At 45.7% G+C, this 14,328-nt stretch overlaps 1 protein-coding gene across 4 annotated transcripts in view; it reads right to left on the bottom strand.

Moving 5' to 3' along the window:
- The window catches only part of MARF1 (meiosis regulator and mRNA stability factor 1), a 444,629-nt gene that overhangs the window by 239,902 nt on the left and 190,399 nt on the right, over positions 1 to 14,328 (bottom strand). For all 4 annotated transcript variants that reach the window (XM_040356921.1, XM_040356923.1, XM_040356922.1 and 1 more), the window contains exon 14: positions 1,401 to 1,637. In XM_040356921.1, the coding sequence (XP_040212855.1) occupies positions 1,401 to 1,637 (237 nt within the window). The remainder of the gene's footprint in view (positions 1 to 1,400; positions 1,638 to 14,328) is intronic.

The following is a 14,328-nucleotide window of genomic DNA, read 5'->3' as shown; positions in this document are numbered from 1 at the left end:
CAGAAAAGTATCATCATCTTGTACAGAAGAAGAGAAGCGTCTTAGTGGGGGATGTTATAATCAAAAGAAAATGGGGGGGGGGGGGGGGTACACCATGGAACTTGTCATAGAATATATGTAGTTATAGTATATATATAGTAATAATGGTATTCAGGCTAATCATTCGAACATGCAGGATCTGGTTGCCTAAGAGACCTTTAATAGTAGTTCAGGAAAGCGATTCAGGATTGAAGGAGGAGTTGTCCCAAGGATCCCATATCTGAGAATTGAGGCAAAGAATCGTGAATCACCGCTGTCGTATGTTCCATTCTACAAATCTGTGCTATAGCCAAGATCAACTGGGATTGTTTAGGTGATAACCAATGGGTAGGCATTGCTCTTGGCGGCTAAGAGAATATATGACAAAATTAAACGGGCATTCCCAGAAGATATGGTAGTGTGTTCCTATATCCCATAAGCATGTCTGGGACATAGAGGGATCGTACTTATGGATAACCTCTGGAGTCCTATACCAGAACATGAGGACCTTATAAGCTGTCTCTCTGCTTAGCCTGCCGGATTTTAGGTGCGATTATCGCTTATAGCCGCTAGCAAAGATTAGTCAATGACAATGTCTCGGCAGGGGGAACTCCCCCTGTCAGCACTGTATGTTGATGGGGGATTTGTGTAAACTTCTTTCCTGCACTGCGTGGTTGCAGGAAAGAAAGTCGCACAATCTATGGCCTGTCCAACTCTTCACTTTCCCTAGCACACCATCTCATCTCACCCCCAAATCCCATGCCAAACGTTTGGGATGCCTGATATTTCACATACTGCTCCAAGCGTGATAAGACTTCACCCTAAAGTATCACATCTCAGATGTTGACAACACTCAGAGCCTGTCTCCACGGAACCAAACATTTGTAACAGCAACAAACCCCACACTCCTGATCACTAGCTCCCATGTCACCTCCTCCCATGCTTGCCTCCAGGATGTCACCCAAGCCTCTCCAATCCTATGGACCTCCCAACCCTAATCTTTTTGGACTTTCTCGTGCTCTGTCCACTTTTAGATGATCCCTGAAAACACCCTTCTCATCAGAGAGAAATATCTTGCCCCTGCCTAACAACTGTTGGCTCATCCTGTACAGTTTACCCTAATTTTTGTAAAGCGCTGCACAATATGTTGGCACTATATAAATGTATGGCACTAATAAATAAAATAAATACTACTAATTGATGCTACAAAAGATACGCATAACACTTATTCTACTTCTTGCCAAACAATTCTGTAATGTCACTACTGCAGACTAAGAAAACATAAGGCTTACACAGAAAGTTAATCAATTCATAGTGACAAGTAAGCAGATAACAACTAAACCCTCAGACACACCAACTGCAAATTTTTAAAACATCTGTACCTGAATTTTCTATTGGTGCAATGCTGTCTGCAGACTGGTTCATGGTACTCCAGTTCTTCAAAGACCACAGGACTGCAGGTGGAGGACGAGCCATCATGTGACTGAGAAGACCCCAAAGGACTTTGTCTTGCCTGAAAACTCGGTAGCAGACAGACCAGTCTTCCACTCCCCTGGTCACGGATAGTAACAGTGTCTGTTAATCTGTACAGGTCTGACACAATCAGCTTGTTTCCAAACCTAGAAAAAAGGTAAAATGCTTAGCTAGCATAGGTTGGGGGGGGGGGGGATTTCAGTACAGTACAAGTTTGCAGTTGTCGTCCATGAGATTCTAGGCAGGCTACCTTCAGGTGATTGGAGACTAATAACTTTACTATAGAACACATTTTGAATGACCTCACAAATGCGCTTCTGTAAGAATGGTCAAACATTTCCATAGACACTCAAACCATGTGGACAGCCTTTCTAGAAGAGTTGAAGCTGTTATAGCTGCAAAGAGTGGGCCAACTCAATTTTGAACCCTATAAACTTAGATTGGGATGCCATTAATATATACACACACGCGTCCCAATACTTTTGGCAATATAGTTTATCTCTGAATGGCTCAAAATGGGGAGCTGGGTCTCTAGAGTGCCAAGAGTAATAGGTTCAGATTCCCAGTGACACAGGTTAAATATGGAGATTAATATGCACAACTCCATGAAGGATAGGGTCTTAAGGACTGGAGCGAAAAGGATTCTGGAAAGTTCGGTATATGGCAGAAACATATCCTTTGAAGGTACTTCAGGCGAAAATCAGATAATAAAAATAAATAAATAAATAAATAAAAAAACACACCCACCCAAACTCAAGACAACGGTCCTCACCCCAGGCAAAGTAGGCCTTCCATGTGCAATCTACTAATTTGTCTGGGGTAAGGACCGTTCTCTTGAGTGTTTATATCCGATATGGATCTTGCAGGAGGTAGATTATCTTGCACTGAGCAACATGGAAATGACTCAATAAAATACACCTCTACCCTTTTAGTGAATGTCTAATTGTGGCTGGAAGTGTATTATAATGCAGTGTATTTGTGCATAGTCGCAGGACAAGGTGGATTGTAGCACAAAACAACAATTTTGCATTTGTACAAAAATAAAAGTATATCATTTTTCTACCCTTCAAGACCTGGGTTTCAGCAGCCATGCTGTTAAAGCCAGTGACTGAGAAGTAGGATGGAATATGGGCCTTTTACCAGTAAATCTGACATCTTTGAAAGAGGCCAAGGCCCTTCCTCTAGAAGTCCGAGGAGGTCTGTATCCACATCCTTCTCAGCCAACTGTTTTCTCCTTGCACAGCAGTTGAGGGAAAATCTTTACCGGAGGAAAGGCATACTTTAGCTTGGAGAGAGTCCAAGGAAACTATTTTTTGCCCAGGCTACAAATCTGCAGTTTTTGTTGTATCTGAAGGCAAGGATGTCCACACATCTGGGTCCCCTCACCAGTGACGTTTTTTTGGATGATTTCAGGGTGCAGACACCACTCCCCTGGTCTATGGCTTAGGAAGTCTACCTGCTAATTGTGCACACCGGGGATGAAGATTGTGCTGGAATGTAAATTTTCATTCAGGAGTGAATTTAGTTTCTCTCAGGGCATACATATGTCCCTCCGCACTGTCTTTGTATACTTAAAATAAAAGTGACGCATTGAATAAAATCGTTCTGCTTTTTCATGATCCAGTGTGTGACTGAATTGAATCACTCCAGGCACTCTGGGCAAGGTAAAGTTGGAATGTAGGTTGACAGTAAGAATTAACCTCTTCATCCCTGATGTTACTGGTATAATGACTTGGTGGACTTCATGGGCCAAGGCTTTTGACAAAAGTGGCAATTCTTTATTTTTAAGTGGATGTCTGGGGAGAGTAAAAAATGTTCCCTTCACAGAGCAGAATTAGTAGCTGTGGGATTGAGGGACATGAGCTTTTTCCAATGTGGTAGAGTTTATTTTCCCTTCAGTGATTTCCTTGATGAATTGCACCCAATACCAGATCCAGTGCCCAAAACAAACAAATAATGACCACAATATAGTATATAGAGTCCAGGTATGGCCTAGGAAGAAACAAAAATGAACCATGCCTCATCAAGTTGGAAAACGGATACAATATTGGGCAGAAAACTACCTGATCTTTCCGAAGGAGGAAGGACTCCTTACATAAACAAAAATAAATAAAAAATATAGGCTCACGGGTAGGCTGGAGAGTGTGGAAATGCATCCTGTTGTAATCAGGAAGCCAGCATAGAACGATGACGTCACAGGAAGCGGAACCAGAGAGAGCATCGGTGGAAGGACAGTATGAGGCAAACCACTGAGAATTGATTCTCATTGATTAACATATTGCACTTAGGTGGCGCTTCCTGTTTTGTTCCCCTGTCTTTCCCTTACAGAGCCGACTTTCTCTGAGGACAGCTGAGGACAGCTGCCGCCTACCATCCTCCTATCCCTCCCCTCTCCCAATTTCCTCCTTTAAAGGATTGGTTATTACCACAAACTAAGATACGGACTAAAGCAGGGTTTGACAAATTTGCTTGGAATCTAGGAGCCAGCTAAAAAAGTTAGGAGCCAGTAAAAACGGTATTCAAACCACACATGAGGTATCGCCGCGATCGTTCGATCAAGAGCAATAATTCTAGCTCTAGACCTCCTCTAACTCAAAACATGCAACCTGTAGAATTTTTTAAACGTCGCCTATGGAGATTTTAAAGGGTAAATGTTGGTCGGCATTCCACGAGCGGATGCAATTTTGAAGCGTGACATGTTGGGTATCAATTTACTCGCGCAACGTTATCTTCCACAATATAAAAAAAAAAATTGGGGTAACTTTACTGTTGTCTTATTTTTTTTTTTTAATTAAAAAAAAGTGTATTCTTTCCCCAAAAAAGTGCGCTTGTAAGATCGCTGCCCAAATACGGTTTGACAATGTATTGCAACGATCGCCATTTTTTTCTCTAGGGCATGAGTCTTCAAACCACGGCCCTCCAGTTGTTCAGGAACTACAATTCCCATCATGCCTAGTCATGTCTGTAAATGTCAGTGTGTTACAATGCCTCATGGGATGCGTAGTTCAACAGCTGGAGGGCCGTAGTTTGAGGATCCCTGCTCTAGGGTGTTAGAATAAAAATATATATATATATATATACATATAACATTATATATAATATATAACATTATATATAATGTTTTGGGGGTTCTAATTAGAGGGAAGGAGACGGCAGTAAAAACGAAAAAAGGGATTTTAATAACAGCTTACCTGTAAAATCCTTTTCTTGTAGTACATCACGGGACACAGAGCAGCATAGCCATTACATATGGGTTATATAGTGCACCTTCAGGTGATGGACACTGGCACTCTCCGACAGGAAGTTCCCTCCCTATATAACCCCCACCCATAGTGGGAGTACCTCAGTTTTGTAGCAAGCAATATGCATCCCAAAATTCCCCATAAGAGGGGTGGGAGCTCTGTGTCCCGTGATGTACTACAAGAAAATGATTTTACAGGTAAGCTGTTATTAAAAATCCCTTTTTCTTTATCGTACATCCCGGGACACAGAGCAGCATAGCCATTACATATGGGATGTCCCCAAGCAATGCAAATGAGGGGAGGGAAAGCAACCAGGCAAAGAAAAAAACAGCGGGTGCCATAGGACAAGAGGATCCTATACTGCGGCCTGCAGAACCGCCTGCCCAAAGGCTGAATCGGCGTTCCTCCTAATGTCCATTTGATAAGATTTAGCAAACGTATGAACCGACGACCAGGTCGCTGCCTTGCAGACTTGAGCCATAGAGACCTGGTGATACGCTGCCCAAGAGGCGCTCACAGCTCTAGTGGAATGAGCCTTGATCGACAAAGGCGGGCTCTTCCCTTTCAGGCCGTAGGCCTGTACAATCACTTGTCTAATCCACTTGGAAATGGTGGCCTTAGACGCTGCCTGACCTTTCTTAGGTCCTTCCGGCAGAATAAACAAGACGTCAGTCTTGCGAATCTGGGCTGTGGCTTTTAAATAAATCTTAACAGCCCTGACCACATCTAAGGAATGCAGGAGTCTCTCCTTCTTTGAAGAAGGTTTAGGAAAAAAGGACGGAAGAATCAAGTCCTGATTCAAATGTAAACTAGATACCACCTTCGGAAGAAAAGACGGATGTGGCCGAAGAACGACCCTGTCTTTATGTAGTATCAAATAGGGTGTCTTGCATGACAAGGCTGCCAGTTCTGATACCCTTCTGGCGGAAGCCATAGCTACCAGAAAAACTACTTTCCTAGTCAACAAGACCAGCGGGATTTCAGACAAGGGTTCAAAGGGCTGACCTTGTAAGGCCGACAGAACCAAATTTAGATCCCAAGGATACAGGGGAGCTTTAATTGGAGGACTAATCAGAATAACCCCCTGTAAAAAAGATTTCATTAAGGAGTGAGAGGCCAAAGGTCTCTGAAATAAGACCGATAGGGCCGACACCTGTCCCTTGACCTTTCTCTACTCCTAACTGTAGGAATTCCAAGATTCTCCCAATGACATACTTGCGGGGATGCCATTTCTTAGCCTCGCACCATGCAATGTAAGCCTTCCACACCCTATAGTATATAAGCCTAGAGACTGGCTTTCTAGCATTAATTAGGGTGGAAATGACCTGGCCAGAGAGGCCCCTGTTCCTAAGAATTAGGGATTCAGCCGCCAGGCCGTCAAATTTAGGGCCTATAAGGCAGGATGGAAGAACGGTCCTTGTGAGAGGAGGTCCGGCCGCAACGGGAGGACCCAAGGTTCTTCTATTGCCATCCTTATTATTAAGGAGTACCAAGGCCTTCGGGGCCACGCGGGGGCTACTAGAATCGTTGGCTTGTGCTCCACCTGAATTCTGTGAAGAAGACGGGGTAGCATCCGTAACGGAGGGAAGGCGGAGATCAGCGCAAACTGATGCCAAGGACATACCAGGGCGTCCGTCCCACAGGCTAATGGGTCCCTTGTCCGAGACACGAACTTGGTTAGTTTCGTATTGAATCTGGAGGCCATTATATCCACCTCCGGGGCTCCCCATCTCTGGCAGATGGCCTGAAATACTTCGGGATGGAGAGACCATTCTCCCGGAGACATCTGTTGGCGGCTGAGGAAATCCGCCTGCCAATTGTCCACCCCGGGGATAAACACTGCTGAGATGCAGGGAACATGGGTCTCTGCCCAAGAAAAGATCCGGTCCACCTCCTTCTGGGCTGCCTGACTTTTGGTGCCGCCCTGGTGGTTTATGTAAGCCACAGCCGTGGCGTTGTCGGACTGTATCCTCACAGGGGAGTCCTGTAATACATCCGTCCATGCAACTAGAGCCAACCAGGCTGCTCGTATTTCCAGAACATTTATCGATAGAACCGATTCTGCTCTCGACCACTTCCCCTGCTGGGTCAATCCTTCCAGAACTGCGCCCCACCCCGATAGACTCGCGTCTGTAGTCACAATCCTCCATGAGATGGGACTGAACGACCTTCCCTTCAAAAGGTTTTGTGGGACAAGCCACCAGCACAGACCGACGTGCCGCATGTGACAGGGATATGGGAAGATCCAGGGCCTGGATTCTCTTGTCCCAGGCTGCGAGAATTGCTCTCTGCAGTTTTCGAGAGTGGATTTGGGCGTAGGGCACCGCCTCGAAGGTGGCCACTAGCTTGCCCAAGAGGCGCATACACAGGCGAACAGTTGGCCTTGCGCTGCTTAGAATCACTTGAACCAACTCCCTTATAGAATCCACCCTGGACTGGGGAAGAAAGATTTTCTGCTGCATAGTATCTAGAATCAATCCAAGATATTCCAACCTTCTTGTGGGCTGCAAGGCCGACTTGTCCCGGTTTAGAACCCAACCAAGGGATTCTAGGTAATTTACCACTAAGCACACTGCCCGATTCAGGCTGGCCGCTGAGAGATCGATGACTAGCAGATCGTCTAGATAAGCCATAACCAGGATCCCCTGTGATCTTAGGTTGGCCAATACCGGGGCCAACATTTTGGTGAAGACCCGGGGAGCCGTGGCTAGCCCGAGGGGCAAGGCCATGAATTGAAAATGCCGATGGCCTAGAGCAAACCGAAGGTACTTGAAATGGCCGGGGTAGATTGGTACGTGCAGGTATGCATCCTTGATGTCGATGGATGCGAGAAATTCTTTCCCCTGCAGGGCGGCCACCACCGAACGAATGGACTCCATTCGGAAGGAGCGAACCTTTAAAAAACGGTTTAGGGCTTTTAGATCCAATATTGGTCTTACATCGCCGTTGGGCTTTGGGACTATAAATAGATTTGAATAAAATCCTTGTCCGCGCTCCTGAGATGGTACTTCCATAATCACTCGTTGATTTAAGAGGCGATCTAGGGCTGCTAGTAGCGAGACTCCTTTTTGTGGATCGCTTGGGAGCCTGGACTCCTGGAAGTGAGGAGGGGGAAACCCCCAAAACTCCAGCTTGTACCCCTGAGCCACTGAGGACAGAACCCATTGGTCGGAGATTCTGGCCTCCCAAAGCTCCGAGAAAAAACGGAGTCTTCCCCCCACCCGAGAGAGTGGGGGCGTCCCTTCACAGATTTGCTTTAGGGGCAGCTTTAACTGGCTTGCGAAACCACGGCTTCTTGTTACCCGAAGCTTGTCCTTGCGATCTGTTTGCGGGCGAACGGCCAGCAGGCCGTCGATACTGCCTGGAGGATGAGGGACCTGGAACTGGAGAGGTTGGGCGTTTAAAGGTTGGCCCCCGAAACCTCTTAACAGGCAAGAGAGTGCTCTTGCCGCTGGAGATCTTCTGGATAAGTATATTCAGATCGTCCCCAAACAATCTTTCCCCCTGGAACAAAAAAACAGTTAAGAGTTTCTTTCAGGGAGTCTCGGCAGACCAGTTTTTTTAGCCATAAAAGCCTTCTCATATGAACCAGAAATAAGGATAGCCGAGAAGCTTGCTGGATGGAATCCTTAATGGCATCTACGGCAAAGCATAAACCTCTAGGCAGATCAGCCAAGTCCTGAGCCTGTTGTGCCGGAAGGTCTCTTAGAACCTGTTTGGCCTGGTCTTTCAATGCCTGGCATACTCCAATGGCGGCTACAGCTGGTTGAACTACAGCACCTGCGGTGGCAAAGGAGGCCTTTAGCAGAGTTTCAAGCCTTTTATCGACAGGATTCTTGAACATGTGAATGTTGTCTACTGGACACGTCAAGGCCTTGTTAACACATGAAATGGCTGCGTCCACAGTAGGGACAGTCCATTTCTTAGAAAAACTTTCTTTTAAAGGATATAACACTGAGAATCTCTTAGGAGGAAGAAAAATCCTATCTGGTTTGGCCCAATACTGAAAAATTAGGTCCCTCAGTAGGGGATGGACCGGAAATACCGCATTGGACTGAGGAGCTTTTAAGGAACCAAGGGAGGATACGGCAGCCTGAGGTTCAGGCAGGGGCAATTTAAATGCCGTCCGTACCATGTCCGCTAGGGACTGGATCCATAGTTTCTCTGCATGAGAGGCTGAGAATGGTTCCTCTATTGTGGATTTCTCAGAACCCTGCTCCAGGGGGTCGTCCCCCTGTTCCGCCAAGAAATCCGATTCTTCTTGGGAAAGGACCTCCTCATCTGGAGACTCAACCCTAGGGGATGGGGACCTAGTCCGTTTCTTCCCGGGTAATGAGGATGCCAATAAAGCAGTCATCCTCCGCTCAAATCCATCCAAGGTGGCGGCTAACATCTCCTCCAAAACAAAGGTGGGAGTTGGTTGGGTAGGCCCAGATGTAGCACCTAGCAACCCCAATGGCTCATCCGGGGCAACGACCTCTGGTCTGTCCGGGGAGGAAGGCACCGAAAAAGCCTGGCCAAGATCCTCCGAACCCGATGGGGAACCCTTCTGCTTTTTTGTAGCTTTAACATTTTTGGTGCTTCCCGCGCCCTTAGGAGCCATCTATACAAACCCAAGGTACTCCGCTAAACACAACTGACTGTCTTAGTCGGCAGAGAAAAAACACCCCTTGAAATAGTGTCAGAAAATTAATAGGTTAGGGTACTGTTAGATAAACTAAACTTTCCCATAACCTAAGGAAGATGGACAATACAATGCCCCAAGGGCTTGTAACCCACGCTAAATGAGCTAAGTAAAGCCACCTTCAATGCTGGTCTGGGATAGAGCCGTGGGTTAAAGGCTCAGACTACTGCAAAGTACACCGGCTTTTAACAAAGTATTGAGCCGCAGGCTCTTTAGAAACGTGTACTTCACCAAAACCACCACCGGGTGTCACTCTCCCTCCGAAAGCTTTTAGGTGTTCCAACCCTCTGCTATTCGTGCAGCCAACAGCGCCGCTGCTCCGTGTCCCACGGCGACCCTGCTCGACTGACAGAATAATATACGCTCTCAGAGCAAGTAGAGGGACCGCCCCGAAACAAATCCGCCTCCCCCACGCAGCGTCGCCGCGTCTATTTACAGCGCATGCGCGCGCGCCCCCGCTCCAGACGCTGCTGGAGGAAGCAGGGACACACGTGGAGCTGCAGGGGAGAGACACCCGAACAGGTTTACCGGGAAACACATGTAGCTGCGCGGATGGTAAGTCCTTCCATACTACATAAGTGCCCCCAAGAGCAATAGCAGCTATTTTCCTTTAAACCTTATGGTCATGCAGCCGTCTACCAGAACCAGCCAGGGGAACCATCAATGGGTACATAAAACCATCCTGTCAAACAGACTTTGTGGAATGAGGTGCCCATGCGCAGAGGCATAAAGTGGGCTAAACCCAGAGTCCCCTGTGGGGGCCTGCTGACAAACCAAGTTCCGCAGGCCCCCTCTTACCTTCTCCACGCCGCAGGGTATTGCCATGCAAGAGGCCCAATCTTCCCCCTTCACCGTGGGTATAGTCATAGACCTTCAGGGACCGGGGTCCAGATTAGGAACACCACACTCCTGGACCTATATAGCACTGCTGGCAACAGGTATTACTTGGTCGCAAGAAACCAGTCCTGGAACCCAGAGTCCAGCTCCCACAAAGGAGAAGCGTTATAGGCAAAACCCCCTCCACGACTTGGGGGCCCGGGTACCGTCCACTTTGGCTATGAAGCACCTTGGACGGATCCGGTCGGCTTGCCCTGGTCCAGAGGACAACTATAGGCAGAGCTCTTCAATGTGCACCAACACCTAAGACACTGGCGAAAAAACTGAGGTACTCCCACTATGGGTGGGGGTTATATAGGGAGGGAACTTCCTGTCGGAGAGTGCCAGTGTCCATCACCTGAAGGTGCACTATATAACCCATATGTAATGGCTATGCTGCTCTGTGTCCCGTGATGTACGATAAAGAAAAACAAATTAGAGCTGCTGTTTAACTTGTAATGCCAACGGCCAATACCAGATGGCGCCAAGTCACAGAAGGAAGCAAAGCCGCAACCTTAATTACCGGCCGTTGCGGGCCTGCCGCGATCACGCGGTGGGGGCACACAGAGACACAGGACCGCGACAGCCGGTAATTGAGGCCGTGGCTTTGCGACCTTGTAGGCTGCAAAGCCGCAGCCTCAATTACTGGCGGGCGCCAGGTCACAATTTGTTGCAATTGCGACCGGGCGCCCAGATTTTGTCGAGCCCTGGACTATGGAACTGACTTTTTTTAGATCTATCCTTTGTCCATATTCATTTATAGTTTTTATGCACTAGTCTTTTGCGCTGACAGTTTGCCTTATTGTTTTTATAGACTGTTTTTACACAACAGTTATACCACAGACAACGCCACAGGCCCGTACTGTTGTGCCAATCCAAATATGTATGGGATCTACCTTACTGCAGCCAGGCTTTCTGCATGACAGATAGAGGAGCACTGGATCAGGATTTTAGTAGGCATTTAGATCAGTTGATATTTCAGGAGGCTGCTCGCCAAGGTCCGCCGGGTCTGAAGAAGTTCCCAAAATTGCCAGTACCAAGTTTGGTGATGTATATAATTGAAGCCAGTTTAAAAATGTTTTTTTCACAGATGTGAAAGATAGCCAACGTGCATCAGGGGTTAAACAGTCTGCCTTATTTTAGACTTTCACTGGCATGGGACAGGGACAGGGACAGGGGGGGGGGGGGTGCAGCCCTGCAGTCAGAACATCAAACTAAGCATATTGCAACTAGAAGTCGACCGATATATCGGCTGGCCGATATTTTACGTTTTTTAATTAATCGGCATCGGCCGATTTGTGCTTTAAAAAAGCCGATTTAAACTTCAGCACCGTGACTTGCAAAAAGCTTCTGTAATAGAAGTCAATGCAAGTTACCTAGAAGACTTCTCTCTCCTGGGCAGCCTGCCAAGTTTTGAGAAAGATATACAATGTTGCTACTTGTCAATGAACTGAACTCCATGTAGGAGAGTTCTCAGTTTAACCATTTAAAGGCTAATTCTTTTTTGACACTTGTTGCTTACAAGTAAAAATCCTGTATTTTCTGCTAGAAAATTACTTGGAACCCCCAAACATTATATATTATTTTTTTTTTAGCAGAGACCCTAGGAAATAAAATAGCGATTGCTGCAATATTTAATGTTACACGGTATTTGCGCAGCGGTCTTTCAAACACATTTTTTGGGGAAAAAATATACTTTAACAAATAAAAAAAAATAACTTAACAGTAAAGTTAGCCCATATTTTTTTTTTTCGTCCAAAAGTTTTCATTACCTGTTTTTGTGTATTACATTTTACATATAAACACACACACACACACACACACACACACACACACACATATATATATATATACACACACACATATATATTTTTTTTTTATTGTGTATATATATATATATATATATATATATATATATATATATATATATATATATATATATATATATATACACACACATACACACACACACACATACATACATACACATACACACACTATTATATATATAAAATGTAATACACAAAAACAGGTAATGAAAACTTTTGTACGAAAAAAAAAAAATATGGGCCAACTTTACTGTTTAGCTCAAAAGCGCCTGAAAAATCGGATTAACATATTGGCCCAAAAAAAAAAAAAAAATCGGCATCGGCCAGAGAAAAACCCATATCGGTCGACCTCTAATTGCAACACAAAACCTTCAATAGGAGGGAAATAAAATTCCACAGTGAGATAAGCCGGCACAGACCTACTTGATGGCTCTTGGGAAACATCAGAAGCGGTCAAAGTGGGCAGTTCCAAAAAAAAAAAACACAACACACACGACTCACAGAATCTCAAGGTAGTCAGACCGAATTCAACCAATTGCACAACCAAAAGAGGTGCAATTTCATTTAAAAATAAATTAGAAATGCATATTATAGCGACAGGACAAGACGCTGTCACTATAATGGACTATGCACTATGGGTGTGCTCAGTGCAGGATTACAGAGCATAGATATTGAGTGAAGAAAACTGCTTTTGCAACTTTCTCCAGGTTTGGGTATTCCTGGATGGGGCTTTGTAGTTGGAGATTCCAATAGTGTTTTGGGTGAAGCAGAATTTTTAACCCAGTGTCCAGGTTTTGTGGAGGATCAGCAGGGTGCGAGCTCAGGTGCACACAGCTCTTATAAAATTGAAGTTTAGGAATACCTCAGGGCTCCACCCAAAAGAAAACAGGTCTCTGGGAGACAGAGGCTGCATGGGGCAGCCCGAGCATGCAGGTTTGCAAGAGACCGGTAAATGCTGTAGATGCTCATTTTGTCTAGGGGAATCGGCTAGTTTTAAAATTGACGCTGTACTTACCGTTGTAGAGAGCGATCTTCTCTGCCGCTTCCGGGTTTGGTCTTCGGGGATGGGCGTTCCTTCTTGATTGACAGTCTTCCGACAGGCTTCCAACGGTCGCATCCATCGCGTCACGATTTTCCGAAAGTAGCCGAACGTCGGTGCGCAGGCGCCATATAGAGCCACGCCGACGTTCGGCTACTCGTGACGCGATGGATGCGACCGTCGAAAGCCTGTCAATCAAGAAGGAACGCCCACTCCCGAAGACCCATACCCGGAAGCGGCGGAGAACATCGCTCTCTACAACGGTAAGTACAGCGTCGATTTTAAAACTAGCCGATTCCCCTAGACAAAATGAGCATCAGACTAAGGGTAAAAAAATTTTGGAGGGGGAACTACCGCTTTAAGAGCCAGATATATCTGCGCTAGGAACTAAACAAACAGCAGCTGTACACTATAACCTAGATACCAGGCACAGTAACAATATATAAATAAAAGTGCAGCGCTAAGCAAATTAAATGCAATCTGTGTGAGCAATACAAAAATGGAGACCACAAATCTCAAATATATGTGATTAAAGTGCAATCAAATATGCTTGTGCAATGAAAAGGTGGACCCCAGATGACATCACCTATAACAAAGTGCGTCGGTAGGGGGTCACGTAACACTCTACTGCGAATGCACGATCGCTGTTCGGCCATTTTTCAGAAGGAAAACTGATCGGTTTGGATTCCGATATGCTTACATGCCTGAACCCTACTATTTGAATGCAAGTTCGCTACTTTTTAATAAGTCGGATGTTGAAACAGTAATGTACTATGGAGTTTTAGGTTTCATACACACCCTGGCATAGAGTTCCATTGATGGTCTTTTTACACTACTTCCTGATCTATTGCGAGCCTTCTGATACACGCCATTTGCAGTCACTAGAGAACATCCGGGCTTCCCTTTAGCGGATCATTGATCCGACCAAGCGTTGTTTGACCTCCCCGAGTCCCTTTTGGGACTTTAAATGAGTTGGACACCATTGGGCCAATAAACATAGTAGCAGTAAATGCAGTATAAAGTAGATGTGTTTATTCAGATAAGAGTAATGCAATGCATGCACAGATGCTATCAACAGTGGCCATTTGTAAAACAACATACATATAAAATGACAATTGGTACATGTATAATAAAAGACAACTGCCCTGGTCGAATTTGCCGTGACCG

The sequence above is a fragment of the Rana temporaria genome, chromosome 6 (assembly GCF_905171775.1).
Source record: "Rana temporaria chromosome 6, aRanTem1.1, whole genome shotgun sequence".
NCBI lineage: Eukaryota > Metazoa > Chordata > Amphibia > Anura > Ranidae > Rana > Rana temporaria.
The sequence above is the reverse complement of the archived record's forward strand: the minus strand, read 5'-3'. Positions and strand labels throughout refer to the sequence as shown.